General features: G+C 41.2%; 1 protein-coding gene across 1 annotated transcript in view; it reads left to right on the top strand.

The window, feature by feature from the left end:
* LOC111655488 (protein kinase C-binding protein NELL1) overlaps positions 1–21,081 on the top strand; it is a 238,209-nt gene that overhangs the window by 83,007 nt on the left and 134,121 nt on the right. Inside the window, exons 9-12 of the mRNA XM_023406920.2 lie at positions 405–507; positions 2,928–3,001; positions 7,146–7,245; positions 10,231–10,359. Coding sequence (XP_023262688.1) covers positions 405–507; positions 2,928–3,001; positions 7,146–7,245; positions 10,231–10,359 — 406 coding nt within the window. The remainder of the gene's footprint in view (positions 1–404; positions 508–2,927; positions 3,002–7,145; positions 7,246–10,230; positions 10,360–21,081) is intronic.

Here is a 21,081-nt window from a genome sequence, read left to right as displayed (position 1 = left end):
GTTTATCATTTAGGCTTGGGCTTTAAGACACATTGGATGAAACATACAACATGTGTTATAGAGACAGATGACATGTTAGCGGGTGTCGGGCCACCACGTGTTGCTGGAACAGCTTTAATGCTCCTTGGCATTGATTCTCCAGGTGTCTGAACTCTACTGGAGGGATGGACACCATTCTTGACCACTCATGTCGGACCATTCATGTCGGTACAGCATATTCCATAGGTTTTCAACTGGGTTGAGATCAGACTGTGAAGGCCATGAAGGTTCACATCATCTTCACTCCTGGTGCCCTGTGGATGGGGGGGGGGGTTGTACGTGCACGCTGAGCGTTGGAATTTTTTTCTTTTGATATCTGCATGTTTTTGGTGAGAGAGAAATAAAAAAAAATCATCTTCTTGCAGAATGGCGTGGTGGAATGTCGCAGGATTTTCTGTCCTCCGGCAAACTGTTCAGAGGACTCGCTGCCTGTGCACGTTGATGGGACTTGCTGCAAGAAATGCAGACGTAAGTATGAGCAGCACATGTTTGGAATGAGCAGGAAGCGGAGGAAACTAATATTCTACACCACATGCACGGGTTCAGGTCAAATCAACCGTTGACATGGCTGATGATCCGTTTTTCTGCATAGCAATCATAAATAGGTGATCATGATAATAAATTGGGAAGACGAATTAAATAACATTCATGATGCTCAGTCTGCACCATGGCCACTACCATTTTAATATCAATACGTTGGTTTGTGTTTTCTCTCCAAACTGACAGACAGAGCTAAGAATGCTGTGATCTCTCCACAGCTGCTTTCTTGAAAATCCATTCTTCTCTATAATCCTTTTGGTTTTTTTATCAGTACATACATTATTGATCAAGGAACAGTAGATGAAGTTTTATCTTTTGCTGACTTTTTGTGGCAGTAAATCAACAATCTACTTTGCAACTGAAAATGGAGGACAGTCATTATTAGCACAACCATGTGAGATGCCAAGTGTTGAATTAATCAACACGTTCTCCTCATGCAGACTCAAATCAGAATGAACACTGAGATTTTACAATGTGTAGACAGTTCAATACAAGGTGGGACTGACCTTAAATTAGGGAAGTAGTGACTGTTGATCTATTTTGAGTGGATGGTGAAGTAATAAAAGCAACAGAGCAGGACAGTTGCTGAATGGCTTCCAGTAAATGTAAAGACATTGAGACAAGATAATGACAGAGTCAGTATATCAAGAGTTTGGAGGGTGGTGTTTTTTTTTTTTGGCCTTTTCAGAAACCAAAAACATGAGAGAAAAACTAAGTAAGTAATGGATTAAACAGTGTGTTTACCTGCTCTAACATGAATCACAAACATTATCATCCCAGTTAAGAAGTGCACGACCTACACCACTAACCTTGCATTATCTCCAGAATTTAGAGTAATGCTATTGGAAACGTTATGAGTTTAAGCATTAGCTTAAACATTAGCTAAAAATCTGCCAGCAATAATCGTTTCAGTCGACAAATCTGCTTTTGTTTACTTCTGTGTGAAACTGAAGCTTCAGTAATTACTGCAAATCTTGCGGGGTGTACCTGCCACCTTTCCCTCTCTGGTCTTACCACAAGCTTTTTGCAGCAGTATAAAGTCATGGTTTCAATACGTTTCCGGTATATGAATATTCCTCCCATTCACTTCTATTGACGCACAAACAACGGACACATTCAAGCGTGCATTTCCTGTTTCGCTGCGATGTCCAGCTGGCTCCAGCAGATCAGAGGTCAGGTTAGAGTGCACCTTTGTTGGTCAATAGTGACACTGCTACACTGTGTTTAGATATGGAGAAGTTCACATACAAACTCCTCACCTTTTTCTACACATTACTCGACTGGATCAATATTGAATATATCTGATCAATATTTATTTACTTTACGTCACAACCTTTCCCAGGGCCGATTGTGGTAGATTTAGTTGAACGGACAACGTAATGTGACCAAGACTTAACTGCGTCGTGATGCTGCTTGTTATTTGCTAGCGGGAGGAGACAGTCAGTATTTGGACGACCACAAAAGTTTGCTTGTCAGGAAAAACATAAACATAGGTTGCGTTACGCATTTGAACAGATTACCAGCTCTGCCAGTCCTAAATACAAGCTCAGCTTTCTTCACTTCACTGTAGTTTGTCCTTTTGAAGTTGCTGGTGCAACCACAACCACTGTAGATACAAACAACACACCTTCTGTTTTGGTGCCTGACGTTCTGCCAGCAAAATGAAAACAGAGTAAACCATCTGCGAGAGCAAAGATCACAGCCGCTTATTTTCATGGAAGCATCATTTCTGGTGTAAAGCACACAGGTCTAGTAACTGCTCACAGAGCCACGAACAACTGTGTCTCTCTTGCTACGCTGCAAAAACAATAAATCCCCGAAGTATAGTCCTCTTTGAATAATTCCAGCCCTCCTCCGCCTCCCCCCATTCCTGTGCTCACTCCTCCTTCCTCCTCTTCCTCCCCTGTGAACATCAGAGCTCTGGCACAGACGAACAAGGGAGCAGCGCTCCAGAACTGCGACTGAGCGCTCCGCGGTCTTGCACCCTGGAGAGGAAAAAAGCAGGACTTCATATCATATGCCTCATTTTCTATTTCTGCTTTATTGCCAGAGGAATATGTAGAAGGGTCTCCTCTGTTGTATTCTTAATGCGCTGATACATTTCCTCTCCACTTATGCACACTAGCCAAGAACAAGTTTGTTTCTAACAGAATTAACTATGCAGAAGTTCAGGCTGGAAACTTTTTTTTTTTTTTTCGCAGGGAAACTCAAAAGCATATTTCTCTATTGTTGAAAGTACCACAGGACCTGGTATTAGCTGAGGAAATATTCCATTCCTGGTATTTCATAGTTGCTGTACTTACCTTAATGGTGTGATATTGAAGCAGTTATGTTCTATTTTTCTACAGCAAGATGTACTTACATGGGCCAGACCTTCTCTGAAGGGCAGCACTTTTTATCCAGGAGCTGCAGGGAATGCAAGGTAACCTTTCTTTATACTGTACATTTCTTTGTCCAGCGTTTAGCCTCTGCTCTCAATCAGATCACCATGCAGCACTTCTCTTTCAGTGTAAATGCGTAATGATTGTGTGTGGTGGACTGCTCTGCGTGTTATTTAATTATCCAGCGGGCCTTATTAGTTTTCCCTCCCTCCCCCAATCTGTTCAATCTGCTTTTTTTCCTCCTCTCTAATGGTGAGATAGCCAGGTAATTAGAATAACTTATGAAGGCAGCAACACAAAGCCCTGGTTTGAATTGGAGCTTCATCACTGTGTGGATAATAATTAAAGCCATTATTCCAGCTCAATATAGAACAGAGGTGAGCTTTCTTTACTCAGAGGCCATTTATCTTTAAAGAGAGAATATTTTTTAAGGAGAAAACTAGCGTTTTATGCATGTAATTGCTTACAAAGAGCCACACAGTGGATTCCTGGATCCATTATTGGTCCTCAGAGACTCTGAAACATCATTATGCTGGTTGTAAGCTCTGTTTCAAGCAATTACAGCCATCCTTTAAACTCCTGGATGTGAGCGCTGCTAAATGACCAATTTGTGGACACATTATTTTTTAGAAGAGACCCAAAAATGTTTTATTATGAGGCTTTCAGGGGTCTCTGGTGTCAGTGCTCGGATTCCATGACAGCCTCTAAATCTCAGCTCTACATTTCAACATGTGCGTGTAAGTGTATGTGAACATGACATGTGTGTATTTTTGGGTGGTTTCTGCCGTTCTCTGGTTAGTACTGATTCGATGCTGTAGCTTTCCTCTTCCTGACCGTCTCTCTGTCCTCTCACCCTCACAGCGGGCGAGGTAGGAAGTGAGAAAAGCAACCGTGAATATATGCATTGACATTTTGGGAGAATAAGCGAGAGTATGAAGGAGAGAGAGAGAGAGAGCTATTTTTAGATGTTGTGTGTGAAATGAATCCTCATTTTGGTCCACAGCTAAAACCATTTGAATTATTTTAAAAGTCCGTTTTAGTGGTTTTAGGCCACTGACTACAAATTCTGTGTAGTTTAATTTTGATTTTCCAAAGCATGTTATCAGTTTTTCCTTAGCTACCTTCTAGGCAACCACAGGTTTCCGTTCAGCCAGGCAAATAACGGACAAACAGCACAAATAACTTCAAATAATTGCCACCTAAAGCTGGAGAATGTGTTGTGCTCTTGTATTTACACATCAGAGTTCTCTCCCTGTAAAATACTATAGGCTTTAACTTGGAGAGCAGACATTCAATTAAAAGGAATTTTTTATTTGTTTGTAAAGCCCCAGTCTCATTTCAGTTCTTTTGATCATCATTTCTATTTTTTATGATAACACTTTCACATGTTTTTTCTTTTTAGAGATACCATGATGCAGCTACTCTGTTTGACAGCTTCAAAACATCCAGACTTCAGCCTCCAGCATAAAAGTCAGATGCGTTACACAACCAGAGCCTCTACTCCAGCCTCCATAACCTTACACACTACTTCCTACATTGTGCTGTAAAATCACCCAATATTAACATGAAATTTTGCATTGCTTCTCTGGGGCTTTGCCATATTATAGCTACAGTTATGTATAAATATAGTTTTACAAAGCAGCTGGTGATTCTAATGTGTTTTAACCTTTTACATTTCCTCCAAATGAATGCTTTTGATGATATGGTGAAAACAGCAGCTTATTCAAAACCTGTCTGACCTCTTTGCGCTGTTTATACAGATGGCCCTCAGGGTACCGCTGTGTCTGGCAGAGTTGCTGCATCCCTACATCTCAAAAATGAAACAAATCAATAAAATGTTGACATAATGGATAGGAATGCAATGAAAGTAAGTTTTTATGTTCAGCTTTTGAGGCTCTTTGAGTCACCTGAATGCCTTATTCTGCAGCCTGCATTTAAGGGCTAATTTCATCAAGTAAGAACAGTTAAGTAGTTAAGTGGCTCTCTGGCTGCTGGGCAAATTGCAGCTTGCTGGGGAAACGTGATACTCATTGGATTTTTTTTTTTTTTTTTTTTTCTTCAAACCATCTCTTGTGTGCAGTTGCAGAATAGCATCTCATCACAGTTACAGTGTTTATCGCCGCTGGAAGGTGCTTTCAGTGTGATAGCTTGTTTTTTTTTTTGGAAAATAATGTTGAAAAATAAACATGCTCCAAACTCAACTGCCGTGTGAAGTGAAGATATAGTTGCTGCAAATTGTTTTTTGTAAGTTGCCGACAACTACAGATCTTTCTCCGCATTTCTAGCCAGTTGATTTTCCCTCGACCTCTACTATTGTTGCCTCTCAGATACTATGAGTGACAGAAAAGCTGAGGTGAATCTGTTGTCAGTTGACTCTACTCTACTTTACTCAACTATCAAACTGACTCTTCTAACTTTGTGGTAATGAAAAGAAATCAAAATGGGGATAGGAACAGGAATGGCTGCACAACAAATCTCAACGGTGAAACAAGTCATTTCCTCTTGCAGTATCAATAGAAAAAATCCTGCTGAAATACAGCATATTATGTATGATATGTATACTCCTCTGTGCAGTTGAGTTTTACTTCACTAATGCCAGCAATTATCTCATCATGGCTGCCTGACATGATAGAGTAATAATAGTCATACTGAAGGTCAACAGAAAACTGACAACAATTTTCATAATTGATTTTTTGTTAAAGGTGCTATTTCTAAGTTTTGCTATTGCTACATATCTAATGTTAGCTGTCTCCAGTGGTGGAAAGGAACACCAATGTTAACTCTTGTCAAATTAGGTGAATCCTCTGTGGAATCACCACTACAATCAACATCTTTCACATTAGACACTTAATGTAAAAGAAATTGTGATTATGGCAGCTTTAACAGATTAACTGAAAGACTGATTAATTTATGATGAAAGTGCTCATTACATAATTAGAAAATGATGTTACTGATAAAAAATGGTTCATAGTGCAAAGCGACTGTGGTGGTAAAAAAAATGAGGAAGCAGTTAATATAGTTACCTAGAAAAGCAAAACACTGATGGAGAAAAGCATCTTAGAGATTTGAGTTGATACTTCACACCCTGAGAGGCACTGCAGAAACCACTGGAGCTCTGACATTCCCAGCCAGGCTGCAGCTGCTGCTGCTGCTGCTGCTGCTGCTGCTATTTGTTTTGAAGATGACACTGAGTTTTATTCATTTTTATTGTTTCCCAGCTTCGGTGGCATGTATTTGCACCTTACTTGCAGTCTGTATTCATGCCTTCCTTATGAATGTGAGAAGCACAAGCTGCCTTTACATTCTACCTTCTCCGTTGTCATGGCAGCCTCATTCACTCAGAAGTATTTTAAAATACCGTTTTTTTTCTTCTTAAATATCTGAAAACATTCTTTTAACTGTCGGTGTGGTTTGATATGTTTTAAAAGCAGTGCCATTCTCACCTTGTGACATTCAAATAATAAGGCTCAGTCCGGCAAAATGTAGCTCCACACGCAGGCCTTTATGTGAGGTAAGAGAGCTTTGAAAATATTTAAACCTAAAATATTAAACAGGGGAACATTTGGATTGATTTGTAGGGTTGTAAAAGATGAAAGTTTGAAATCTTAAACATTTTCCGAATGCAATTAAGAAGTTCAGATAATGATTGACTTATTTTCTTCAAGAAAACACAGCCAGCTTTCAGAGACAGGCCATTATATGACTTGCTCTAGCCACAAACATTTTTTTTTGCAATTAAATATTACTATTATAGACCATGTATAGACCAAGCATTTAAATAAAACCTTACTGTAATGCTGGCATCTCATTTTCTAATTGGTTTCCATATGCTGTAGATTTGCTCAAAAAACTCCCTGTGATTGATTCAAATAGGCTGTAAGCCTCTCATCCTGGTTTGGGTCTCAGGTGTTTGTGAAAACTGCATGGCCACTGAAAGACCAGTACTGCAGGCTGCGTTAACCCCTGGGTCACATGTACTTCAATGTGCTAGTCTGCATAGGAAAGCTTTATTAAACATCACATATATTTTTTCTGTATTTTTAATGCTTCAAAGGGTGAAATGTGCATGGAATAGTATGGACATGCACATGTCCAACCATTTACTCCCAAGATCACAAGGTGATCCTTCTGCAGAATATCTCAGCACTGTAACTGTAATGTTTTGCCTCTGTCCTGTCCTTTCAGAATGGCCTGATGGTGAAAGTCACCGAAACTTGTCCAGAGATCAACTGCACCATCAGTGAACAGATCTTACCAGATGGCAGATGCTGCAATGTTTGCAGAGGTATCGCTTCCTTCTTGCTTTACTCTCCTCTGTTGCATGAATCACTCTCTTTCTTTGGACGTGCATGCACCAAACCCCTGCGGCCGCCGCGAGGAGTAAACACAGCCAGTCTGCCGGATGCTGATTCAGGTTGTGCCTCTGCAATAACTTTGTTTCCCTCCCTTTACACCCAGTAAGAATGCATCTTGGCTGGGATACCTATCAGAGCAGATTGGTCTGTCTGCTATAAAACACCTGCTATGCCAATTTGCCTGAACCCCGCTGCTTTGGCAGGGAGGTACTACAGGGTAAATAGCCACTGGTAATTCAGTAAATACACTGAATAAACAAACTGTAGGAGGCTGTCAGCTATAGAGCAATAATGAAAGAAACCCGGGGCAGGTTCTGAGCGAAGGAAATTGCACTTTCGTTTAGGTAAGATAAGCAGCATGCCTTAGATTCACCATACTCAGAGGAGAGGAGGATGAAAAGGAGGTAAAAGAGAAGAAAAGGACAGGATTTGAGTAGGGGAAAGAGAAAGTGAAAAGGAAGATGAGAGGGGAAAAGGTTTTTAGTGTAAAGGAGAAGACAGCGAGGATAGGACGGAGAGGAAGCAAGGAAATATAAAATCTTAGACCTGCTTTTGTTGAAAAGAAAAGGGGGAAGGGAGAGCGAGTCTAGAGAGTATAAACCACATGAGAGGAGAGGAGGAGAGGATAAAACTTGATATGTTGAGAGAACAAAGGAAAGAAGAAGGATGAAGAGAGACGGCAGGAGAGGAAAGGAAAAGAGAAGATAAGAATTAAAGAAGAACAAAACTCGGACTTGTGGAAGTAGACAAGAAAGTAGAAGACAAAGTGGAGGTGAGAGAGAGGGGGGAGAAGAAAAGTACAGAGTATAAAGGAGAGGACAGCAGAGAGAGGAGAGTAGGCGAGAGAAGAGTTTAGACTGTAAGAAATAACAATTAAAGATTAGAGTCACAGTGCCTCTTCCCTACAACCCTCTCTTCTCTCTCTCTCTCTTTGTTACATACACACCCACAGGCACTAAAACTTAGAGCCGCTCATTATTTTCAAATCATCTCCAGACCTCTTCTCCGTTGTGTGACTCAGTACTTTGCTGTCACTCTAAAATTTCCTTGTGCCTCACTGTTAGGTCCCAGGAGTCATGCTAGTTTTGTTAAACTGCTAATTACACAATTGTCACAGAGTGTTCACACCCTCTCTTTTACTGAAATAGAGAGGAAAAAAATATCAAATAATTAAGTGAAGGACTGATTTCTGTGTATTACAAATCATAAATCCCACTATCACAAGTCAAAAACACAACTGCAAAGTATTTTTGTTTGTTTTTGCAGCAGGACTGTACTTTATTGCATGCACACACATGCACACACTCCTGTGTTTTATTCCCTGTGTAATCAGTCCTTTAACTTGTACACACCATTCTGTGGGGCTCGGGGTGAGAGGAAGGATAACGCAGACACAGCTCTTTCCTCAGTAATGGCTCCGCAGGCTCCCTGTCTCTCAGGGCTTTTATGTGCAGCCAGTCTGTCACTCATTACAGGACATGATAGGCTACATCAGCTCATACCTACTGAGGAGGAGACAAATCATCTCTCTGTCTGTCTGTCTGTCTGTCTCCTTATCTGTCAGACTGATTCTCAGTTCATCTGTCTATCTGTCATGTCACATTTTTTGTGCATGTGCAAGATCTCGGTCTAGTTTGGTTCAAATTTGACCGTTGGCACCGTGGCTGGTGCAGAGGTAAAGTTCCTGTCCAGCAACACAAGAGTTTCATGGTTTGATTCCCGGTGGCAGCACATATCAGGGAATACAAAGTGCAGGAGTTTGACACCAGAGTCTGGGAACTGCATCATGAGTCACATGTGTGCTGAACACTTTTTGGTGGTTTTGGTTTAATGTTAATACACACATTAAACCAATCATGTATCAAATCATTGCAGTCATTTGTTGGTACCAAGACCATAGTCTTCCCCCAACCAAGAGTGTATGTCTAAACCAACAAGTCCTCCAACCTGAATAATTATATAGGTCGTTTTTCCCCACCCATATGAGTGTCTCCTGAAACACTGCCCCTACAGCACAAGGCATACCAGACCTTGGTTGGCATGGTTACCATAATAAACGGTCATGGCTTGGTTAGGTTTAGGAAACGATCATATCTTGGGTTAAAATAAGTACTTCCTCAAGATTAGAGGGTCTTTGTTGTCATGGTTACGGTAATAACAACATGAACACCACTCTCCTGTGTCTTATTCCACATCCATCCATCAGAACCTCCTCCTAACATGGACTCCCTTTATACTACATCACCGTACTGTTCCCTTTGCTGCTGTCATGGTAACTAACTATGGGATAATAACAGTGAATGTTGTTAAATAACATTTTGTTGTGTGTCTTTGTTTTGAAATTTCTATGTCGGAGTTGCAGCATCCTTTAAGGGTGTGGTCTTTAGTGTCTCTTGTCCGCATTGGATAACTGATAAAGAGTCGGCCATCTTGTGGTGTATATGAAGGCAGTGCCGTGAAACACCTCGACTCCTCCCGTCAGACAGTTAGTGTAACAGTCACGTTTGGTTCTCTTTGCTATTTGAGCACCATGTTCATACAATATTCCTTTAGAAATAAGCACATCAGCACATTTGACTCACATTTTAACACAAAACACTAGAGGAGCACATGAGCGACTCTCTAACTCTATTGGCTGGATGGATGACTTCCTCTGTTTTTTACTTTCATGGAAGACAAAACTTTATTATTGCACCAAATCTACTGCAAACATACACTTTATTCATCAGGCCTCTTGTCATCCACAATGTTGTGGGTGACGGGAACAAGGTTATTCATTTGTACATTTGTTTGCTTTCATCTCTGTGCACAGTTTTGTGTGTGTGTGTGTGATCTGTACATGATCTTTCACTGCCTCGAGTGAGCAAATTTTAAGAGCGACGTAAATCAAGGCTTCCTTTGGTCCTCTCTTTCAGGTTATGACTTCTGCGCAGAGGGACTCATTTGTGGAGAAAACTCAGAGTGTAAAAACCGGAATACTAAAGCAGAGTGTGAATGCAAGAGCGGCTATGCCTCCATCCATGGGGATTCTACTTACTGTGAAGGTAGGTCTGCACTTTAACCCAGCTCAGGCTCATGTGACTGACTTATACAGACTGAGTTCCGTGGACTGTATTGAGCTGATATTAACAAAGTGTGTGTGTGACGTGATGATGACTGGCTATAAGGGGAATAACGCTTGGTCTGAGAAAGCACTGAGGCCTGTGAAACATTGATGGCTTGATTGGTCTGTTATGTGAAAATGTGACAGTGGTTAAGGTCAGTTCATTACTGCTGACCATTTTACAAAGGATACGATGGAAAAGTAACACACACCAATTGGTTGTAATGAGGTGCCGATCACTGGATATAAACCTAAGAGCAGGAAGAAAGTGTCGCACGATCTGGCTCCATATGTATTTTTGTTTTATTCAAACGGACGACGTCTCAGTCCTCGGGCCGTCTTCCAAGATCTTGAAGAAGGCCTGAGGAATAAAAATGTAGACATTTGTAAAAGTTAAAATATCATCTAATGGTAATGCAGCTTTGAGCTTTATTGTAGTCTGATCAGTGAAGCTTTGACGTGAAGTTCTAGGTCTTCTTCCTTTGACAACTGAGTGAACTTATTTTAAGTTGCTCTGGATAAAACCATCTGCCAATTAAATGTAATGTGATGTAATCAAGGGTTCAGAGGCGGATGCTGAAAAGACTCACATTCAAGAGCTGAGCTGTTGGAAAATAAAACGCATAAGATAAATAATAAGAAAAGAATGGACAAAAATGAATTTGGTAAGTTCTTGCATTAAAAACACCAGCCATGTTTGCAGCTGCACACACAATAATGCATTATCTATTTGAAGTCAGTTTGATGTTTCTGCAAGTTGGCCTTTGTACTGTAGCATCCTGCAATGGACTAAAAATGATAGACTGCCTGCAAACGACAAAGCATGGTCTTTACGGTTGTTGTTATTATTTTGCTCATGCTCACATTTCCTGCTCAGATTAAACTTTTGCTGAGATTTAAACCCAACTTGCAGCAGAAAAGCTCCTTTTTGTATTTGAGACGTGAACCCTGGTCTGTGGAGTGTTCTTCACTTTTCCTCGAGAACCTATAATCTGAGTTTGGAGACGTCTAATCTGATCGAGATCCCGGCCTCTTTGAAAAACTCATCACGAACAGTGTCAGCGTGCTTCCGGTATGCTGATTGTTGGACTTGGCAGAGTATAAGCCTCAGTCTGTGTGTGCTTGAGACCCAGAGTACTTGTGATGGAGCCAATGGCCTTATTTGATTAAGAGGCTTGGGAGCGGCAGTCGGCGGATTGAAGGATTTGCTCGATGCTGGATGCAGTTGTCTTTGGGTCGGAGCCACAGCAGACTGAATACATGAAACATGCTGAAAGCTGGGGTAGCCACAAGCCCTCCAGTCTGTTTGCGTCTGTTTGATCTGCATGGTAAAGGGGTTTACCCAGAGCTCCGCTCCAATCCACAACAGTCCCACACCATATGAATGAGGGCTGGGAAACGCTGATTGTTAGATCAACTTTTTATATCGTGGAGCCATGGATCTATTGGTTATGGCGGCATTATCCATGTTTGGGGGTTGGTCCCTAAAGGCAGCTCAAACCTCTATTGTAAATGGATTAGCTAGAATCCTGCTGTACAGTATGGTGATATTTGACATGGTTTCACTCTCACCTCCAACTTAAATTGGCTTATGATAAGAGCACACTCGGGTAATCGCATCTTTTTTTGTTGTTTTTTTTATTTGAGATGTAAACAAAGCTCAGCAGTCTGATGGGGGCATCAGTGTTATCCTAATAGATGTTTTACAGAGCAAATAAATGTATCTTGTTGTATTTCATGAACAGGAGAATGTGTCTGGCTTTCTCTCTAAGATGTCATTAAACATGACCATTATATCCTCATAAATGTTTTAATGTGCAACTAAATGATCGAATATGAGATTATTTACCTGTAATCAGAGGACTATCTGAGGATTTTTAAAGCGAGGCAAGACTGCGCTTTCTGCCTCGCCTTCAGTCACCTTGTGGTACTATAATTATTCTCTCCCTCTCATTAAGCTGAATACCTAATTACAGTTGGATATTCCGGTGGGGTGTTTAGTCTCCAGTGTGTTAAAACTCTGGATAAGTGCAGAATGAGGCACCTCGTCTGTTGGGAAATGTGACCTCAGTCTTTTTTTTCCATGTAAACATGATGACTTATATTAGTATATGTCTGGGGTGTTTGCTTTTATAAATACAAATATCTTAGCTTAGCCTGGATTAATATATATTTCTTCCAACTCTGGGCTAATTTTGCTCAGTTTCCACTCTTTGTTTACAAATGTTTGGCATAGATGTTACATGTGTTGGATATATTGTCGTTGTTTGTATAGCCTTGTCTTTTGAGGTCAGTTTAGTTAGCTGCAGGTTTCACCAGAACCCAGGTTTTTTAGTAGTTTAAATTTTGAGAAATCTGTATAATAGAAACTCTTGTTGAAATAACTACAAGTAGTCGCTCTTCGCACTGTAACCGCTGATTGTTTTTTTTTTGGCGACAGCCGGTACCAAAGCATCCATTCGTCCCACTCTTGTGAAAGCGATATCTCAGTAATCCCATTAGGGAATTTCTTCAGGTTTGGCACAAACCTTCACGTGGACTTGAAGATGAACCAATTAGATTTTGTTGGTCAAAGGTCAAAGTTCAAGTTCGTGGTGACCTCATATTCTTTTGAATGCGATATATCACGAACAGCCAGAGGAAATTTCATTACATCTGGCACAAACATTCAATTGTACTGAATGATGTACTGACTACTTAAAATTTGGTGGTCGAAGGTCAGTGTCACTGTGACTTCACAAAACATGTTTTTGGTCATAACCCCCAATAGGTCATAACTAATACGAAAGAGTGATGACATTTTAAATCCAAACGGTCAAAGGTCGACTTCACTGTGACATCATAACGTTCTGCAAAATCCCTTCCGGTCATTATTCAACGCTGTAACTCAGGAAGAGGAGATTGTGACCATGTTTTCTGCAACTTGGCTGGTTGATGGAGGGTTACAACCACAAGGCAGTAATTCTAGTTTTGTTTTTTTGTTTTTTTACAATAAAAGTGAAGTCAATCAATGAACCTGCAGCTTACTGTCTGTCTGCTGCAGCATGTATTACACAGCCCTGATTTCTACACCAGCAAGAGAATGTGGCGGATGTGTTAATATTCAAAGCCATCTGCCTAACCTCAGAGAAACCAGAAATGTGCATGCATATGCAGAATCTGCACGCATGTAGAAGCACAAACATAGGTTACACTAATGATGGCTTGTGCAATGCTAGCCTGCCCACCAATGCCTGTGTGTTTATTTACTCCATTAAAGATGTATTACTGCATATGGGCTGACATCTTTCTAGATTTAAGAAATGAGTCCAGTTGGAAGCATCGCTGTGCATACTGGATGTTAAGACAGCTGCTCCTCCTCTCTAGCTGGAGAAATAATTTCTAATCCTGGAAGAAGCTTGGGAGAAGGCAGTGGTTGCTATTGATTGGTCTTGTCAACACTCAACAGCTCAAAGGATCCTACTGGGCTAACTGCTGGCTTGCTGGCTCTGCCTCAGCAACAGCACAGACACACGAGGCGCAGTAGACCAGGCTTCAGTCCTGATGGTCTCTGCATGAAATGACTGTTTGCACCAAAGGTCATGTTCACAGTTACCTGAAAGATCTTTAGCTCTGCGTCCATTACCTTCTTGCGTAACTCTATGAGCAGCATGAGCATGTTAGACACTACACATAAAATAAGACGCTTGTTACTGCAGAGTCGGTGATTGCCACATTGTTACTTCAGCTGATGTATCCCATAATTCTACTTTCTAACCTCAGTTGCTCAAAGCAGTCTCTCACACTTCTGCATACTTCTACGATCTTCTACTATATAGGAAACAGTGAATGTACAATGTTGAAAGAGAGAGAATTTCTAATGTTATCTACGGCTAGTCATGCACAATTCAGAGGGGAAACCATGCTGCAAAACAAAATGTCTCATCCATTATGTAAGTGATAATACACAAAAATAAATACATAAAAAAAACAAGGTGGAGGTGAGAGTGGCATTTCCATTACATTTTGGCACGCTTACCTGAGGTTTTGCTATACATTCGAACACTGGTGAAACAGTTATATATAACTACAGTAGGTGTGAGATATTCTAATTTACAATTATATTTTAGCTAATAATAAATGTGCGGTTGCCATAGTAAAAATGGTGCTGTTCACTAAGGTGAACAAATGGAAAAACTAAAAGACACGTGAACTAATTTTTATTGTGACATGATGTAATGTTATATCATGAGCCGAGGATGTAACGGATCATCGAGACATCCCACATACTCACAGCATATATCTATCTAAGTCCATCTGTTAGTATGTAGTGACACAGCACACAGCAATCAGTAGCTTGGATCAAAGCTGTTTAATCAGATAAATCCTGTGAGGCAGGACGGCTGTGAACGCTGTAACAGAGGTGATAAAGTACTAATTACCACTGACAAAAAGCACTGACTACATCTCATGGGTTGTGTTCTCTTTCTACCTCAGTGTCACACCACCTGATGCTGCTCCATTCAGTACTTTGCAGTTTTTATCATTTGTGCCAGTGGGCTTATCATGGGCTTTTTATCCACACCAGCTTTTTGTTTATGCTATCAGTGAAATTCTTCTTCGAGTCCCAGCAGCTCTACTGTATCCTCTCTCAGCTCCAGAGGACACAGACATGAACACGGTTGTTGTCTTACCACATTTTAATTGTGGCCTAAAACATGTCCCTTTTTTTGTGAGAACTCAATGGTTTGCACCCGCTCACAAAGAAGCTCCAAATAAAGAAAGTGTCAGACCTGCTGATGTAGAAAATGGTTGCATCAGCTAAGGACAAACAACATAATTCCCTGTTTCCTAGCTGAGTGCTTCAGAGACCCTCCTCCCAAATGGCCTTTTCTTTTTCCCATGCTGGGTGAAATCCCAGCATGGGTCTAATGTTGAACCTAAGTTCACCTAGATGGTGAATATCTTTCTTTCATTGCATATGTCCTCAGCTTTATGTGAACGTATTTCCTCAATATAACCAAATGATCTCTGGCTCTGCAGGAAGCAGGTTTTTTTTATTTTTTATTTTTTTTATCTGACTCTCAAGTGCCTCTTCTGTGCACTCCCTTCCTCCTCCATGTTTCACATTAAAGGCCCCATCACCACGGCGCGTCCTTGGAAATGTTTATGGGTGAGCACATTAGGGAAAAGTCAGAGCAGTTAGTAAGACGCTCCAGTCGAGTCAAGCATTTTCACATATGCAGAGTTGAAGCTTATTTCCATAGAAATTGTCTCAGGAGGTTCTTGTGGAGAATTTTCTCCTGCTGTTAAGAACGCTCTTGGTTCACTCTACCCACATTAATGGCAGCATTAGCTCCTGTTGTGCCCTGTAACTTTTCAGCAGCCCTTATGTGGAACTCAAACACTGACTCGACCTTTGTTTACCTACAAAGGTGGATTTCTTTCACCGCTTCACCGGTTGTGTGTTTTGTTTGGAGTACAATAGCTTAGTTTAATTGGGACTAATTAACATGCATTCAATCGAATTTGTGTTGAAACTCCCTCTCTACTTCACATTTCTGTCAGTCATCAGCTTGGGCTGCCATCTTCTGCAGTATTTTTGGCCTACAGCCGACACTTTTTTTTCCTCTGCTATGAGTAATAAGATTAGAGGCCGACACATCAAACCTAACGGGGCTATTTCTGTTTGTTCAGCTCGCTTTCATTTAGCTCCGTAGCAGCCGAACTCCCTGGGTTCAGGGACTCACTCTCTGATGTGTCCCCTTAGCTAACAGGCTCTGGCGAGGCACTTTATGATGTCCCTGATCTCCAGTCAATCTCCGCTGACACCACAGCCGATTCTCTCTCTCTATCTCTCTCTCTGGCTTTTACCACTCACTGATAATATACTGTGACTTTGGTGCTAATAGCATCACAGTTACTGCAACTGGAACTGCTTGAACACACTTCAGATGTGGTGGATGCGTTGCCATATTCTGGGCGGTGCGAGAGGCAGTCAGTCAGTCACAGTCTTCATATAGACCATTTCATGCTTCGTGATGAACTTCAGCATTTTGGAAAGAAAAGGTTATGTCTTCCTTATGGTAATGGCATTGCTTTGATGATATTATATTGCATGGATGCATCAGCTTATATACTGTATATGGCGCGCCCTTGTCACGTTGAGTTACATTCATTGAAAATAAGGTCGATAAAAATTACTTTAGAGCCAACTATCAGTGCCACCAATGAATGCAGCCACATCAGTCTGTGTCCATGCAGTGTTTTACATAAATCCATAGTGTGGGTGTGGGGTTTTAAGTGGCTGTAATCAATGCCTTGTCCATTTAGTTCTTGCTGTACACAAAAGGCAAACAAGGAAGTGCAAAAATCACCTTGGCTTTTGATGACGCTGAAACTAGAAAAGTGACTATGGTGACTTTTTGTTAGTGGACAAGCTTGTCACTCATCCACTTGTAAGTTTCTCTCAAAACAAAAACTGAGTGGATAAAAGTTACAGTAGACTTTACAAAAAATAGCAGGAGATTTTTCCCAGAAAACAGTAATATGCCTGAAGCCCAAATAGATTTAAAATGTAAATATAAGATTTTTGCAGTATCGATTCTGTTTCCTGTATTGAGATTTGTCAGAGCCTTTGAAATAAGCAGCGTAGTTTACAAAGCAAACCTGATGAGGCCTGTGTTGAAACATGTTGCACCTGTGATTTGAAAAATTGGAACTTTGAAAGAATATTGGCACAAGCCTCTCCGTGTGCAGTGATTACCTCTGCCAATGAGGTTATGTTTTCACCCATGTCTGTTTGTTGGTTTGTTTGTCAGCAGGATTACACAGAAAGTACTGAACCGATTTCCACCAAACTTGGTGGAAGGGAAGAGGCTTAGGCCAGGGAAGAACACATTCGATATTGGTGCTGATCTGGTTAAAGGGACGAATCCGTTACAATCCTAGTTTGTGCATTTTTGACGTTTTTGTCAAGTCCTCAGGAAATAATGTTTGGATCTTGATGTAAAAGAATCTGACATATTTATGGTGTTGATTGATTGTAAGATTGTATATTGATTGTATATTGGTGTAGATCCTGAAAATAATTTGGATTTCAGACATGTGAAGGATTGTTTGGCCTTGACGGTGGTATGTGCCCTGCTGAGTGCCGTTCTAGTTTACTAAAGTTTTTATTGCGGTACAAGTCTTGCTGTTGTTAACCCTGGGAAGAAACCCTTGTGAATCTTGAGTTACTGAAAAGAAAAACAAAACAAGAAAACAACAACAAAAAGGCCGAACATATCACTAAGAAAAACCAAGACCAGTTACCTTGAAACACTTTTAACAACCTAATGCATATTGTGCTTGATAGGATTTCTTATCTTGGATAATAAAATATAAGATTTCATCTCTGTAAAAAAAAAAAAAAAAAAAAGGAATGATTTTTTGACCTTTTTCAAATTCACTTTCAACTTGTCGATCTCTTGCCCACATTTTGAACACTCTGAGATGACTCTACTCTACCTCCACCTTGTTTGGGATACTCAAAAGCATTGAAAACTTCTTTGATAATTAAAAAAAAAAAAAAAACATATTTCCAGAAATGGTGTTGCGGCCACTGTTGATCGTATAGACACACCTAAGCATGGACAGTTTTCTTGGGGACCATCTCCTCGGTAAAAAAGTTGAAGTGAAAACCGTTGATAGAGATATCTAGCACTCACTTTTCAATGCTGTGAGCGCCACAATTTATATTCGACTCACCTCCTTTGAATTGGGGTAGAGGCAGAAATCTCAGAGAGCTGTTTAAAATCCATGGCACGTAAAGAGCTAAGCTATCTGCATGGCCAGATATTGAGTAGAGGTAGGTGAAAATCTCTTTGTTATTTGGGAGAACTGACTGCTTAAATGTCATTGTTTTTGTCGTCCCTTCAGTTATTCTGAATCCTCTCCTGGAGGCTTCGGTCACTAAGTGCTTGCCATATATATTTTGCTCTCAAGGCATGAGAGCCCTGTTTGCCGAGATGGTCAGAGCCCATAACATTGTATCCATGTCTCATGCATCTGGGATCAATGATTTAGGATTTAGAAAGTCATTTGTGCATCTCGTCTCTCCACATTTTGAGGCCGATAGGTGTGCTTTCATCGCATGTTTGCAAATGAAGTAAGATGAGCTGGGCATTTGGCATCTAGGAGGCACAGTCAGTCAGTCAGTCAGTCAGACAGACAGACAGACAGACTGAGAGATTTATGGTGGTGGGAGGCCGTAGTTAGAAACAGACAGAAATACACAGACAGATCCCTGGGAGTGCAAACCTGCTGGAATCATATCAGAGGTTGGAAATGAGCTAATCAATGGCAGCGCCTGCCTGCAGAGCTTCCACAGTCGGGATGAAGGTAGTGCAAGTGTGTGTGTGTGTGTGTGTGTGTGTGTGTGTGTGTGTGTGTGTGTGTGTGTGTGTGTGTGTGTGTGTGTGTGTACCTGTCCTGGTTTTTCAGATAAGCTCAAGAAAACACGATGTGTCTCCACCCGGAGTGCAGCACCTGCCCTTATGCTACAGCTAATCCGCTAAAACTGACAGCTTGTGCTTACTTTTCCCCCACTGAGTCTAGTCACACATAACAACACCAGAAGCCAGAGAAACATGGAAATGCACACCTGTAATGTGTCGGAGGTTTCGCTAATTCTATATCACAGACCACTTCGCTGCCAAGCCGAAATACAAAAGAAAGCTATTTATTGATTGGGAGCGGTTTAGATAATCCTCATTTGTCCTCACTCAGTCTGCGATGACGGGAGCAGTGGTGTGCGTCTGTCTCTTGTGGCACTAGCGAGTGCCGCTGGCTGAATTGGCTCTCACTCAGTGGCATTAAAGAGTAATTGGCTGTGTTTGTACTTCTGCGAATCAATCAGGTTCTCTGTGGGAACTCTGCCTCTGCCGTGTTAAAACAAAGATGTAATGACAGGGAACGAATGAGCAACAGTGTCTGCTCCTCCTGCGTTCTGTGCAATGTAGAAAGAAGGGGTCGAGCTGGGGTTAGCAAGAGATGGGGTGGGGTGGTGGTGGTGGTGGTGGTGGTGGGGTGACAGACAGGCAGTAAGTAAGGTAGATAAAGACAAGGACGAGCTAAAAGGCAGGAGTACAAGCCTCTGTCAACAACCTACTGCAAGCTGTGCCCTTTGAAAAAGTTTGCTGTTTGTTGTTTGTCCTCCAGACAACACACAGGCTTAGCAATCAGAACTTCGTACACATTCCCACCAGCACCTGTGTACACTGGAAGGATGGGATCATGCCTTTAGTTACAATGTTAAAATGCCTGATCCTTTATGTCTTGGGGTTCAGCGATATTCAATTGGTCTTGTACAGAAAGTCTTGCAGAGATGTTTTTTAAAAAATTAGTTGTGATGAATCTTGAACTGTTCTTTGACAATTTAAGTAAAGGTAAGGCTGCATGTATTATATGTAGAGAGCCAAAAAACTCAGTGTTGATTCAGTAGGATTTCACAAAAAAATGTACTTGTACATCTACTTAAACAGTTTTTTCTCAGTGTACATGCAGCACACAGCCTGAAGTATGTTAATTTAGGTAGGCAGATATTTGTTAACATTTGAACAACAGAGGTAGGCTAACTCTTTCCCCCTGTTTCCACTCTTTGTGCTAAGCTAGGCTAAATGGCCTTTGGCTATATTCAGGCTATATTAAAAGGTGTATAATCTGCAGGATGAGTTGGCTGCTGTTTGTAAACACACCATCTGAAGTTGGCCCCTCCTCCTTGGCTCAACAAGCGCGCGAGATAGAGAGAGATAGCAGTGGTGGTTGAACGGGCTAGAGAGTGATTGAAGAGAGGGAGCAGCGTTGGCAAGAACAAAGCAATGAATCAAAGAAATAAAACAATATTTTCTGAATGTTTCACAGCCTAAAACATAAACACGGCCCCCACACCTCACACTCAGACCTGCAGCTCTTTATACATTCATGACGGAGGGAAGAGGAGAGAGACAGTGAAGTAACCTGGTCTTCATACCCTGTGTGCTGTTATTGGCTGGCGGGGCTACAGGCCCACCGCCCCAAAGGTTGCAGGCCAGAAAACATCCTGAACACAGGGCAGTGTCTCTGCAGATAGATACAGCGCCATACACTTCTGGTGGGTCACAAATGATGATTGAGAGGGAGTGTTTCTGTATCAGCTTAACTGTCGGTCAGGGAGTAACTCAAGGGTATTTCCTAAAATGATGATCTAACTTCAACTTTGATTTACTATACTTAGCAATGTAGCGATGCCACTAAATATGTTATGATAACTAGTAAAGACATTAGCCATAAAATATCATTCTATTCAAAATAAACTGGAACTGTCCTTTTAAATCAGGTTTTAGAAAACAGTCTTACCTGATACTAAACAAGCAAACAGACAGGCAGGAGTAAAATTAACAATAAGACCCATTTTCTTACTGCTCAGAGAGAGATAATGAAAGAGAAGACAGTGTTGGAAAGAGAAGCAGTGCTGCCAGCCAAGCTCTGTCCATGGTGCGAAAAGTCTGAGAGTGTGAGGAGAGCTTCTCTGTGAGCAGCGGGTGGATTGACTCGGCTCGCTGTTTAACACTGGCAGAGGTCTGCTAGAGTCACAGTGGGTGAGCACTCTGGTAAAAGGTCAGTGAAAGACCTGTAATGAATTGCAGTCATTTCGCTGAACTAC

The sequence above is a fragment of the Seriola lalandi genome, unplaced genomic scaffold, assembly GCF_002814215.2.
Source record: "Seriola lalandi dorsalis isolate HSWRI2012SDOR001 ecotype SW California unplaced genomic scaffold, Sedor1 jcf7180002054319, whole genome shotgun sequence".
Lineage (NCBI taxonomy): Eukaryota > Metazoa > Chordata > Actinopteri > Carangiformes > Carangidae > Seriola > Seriola lalandi.
This window is presented reverse-complemented; position numbering and strand designations above follow the sequence as displayed.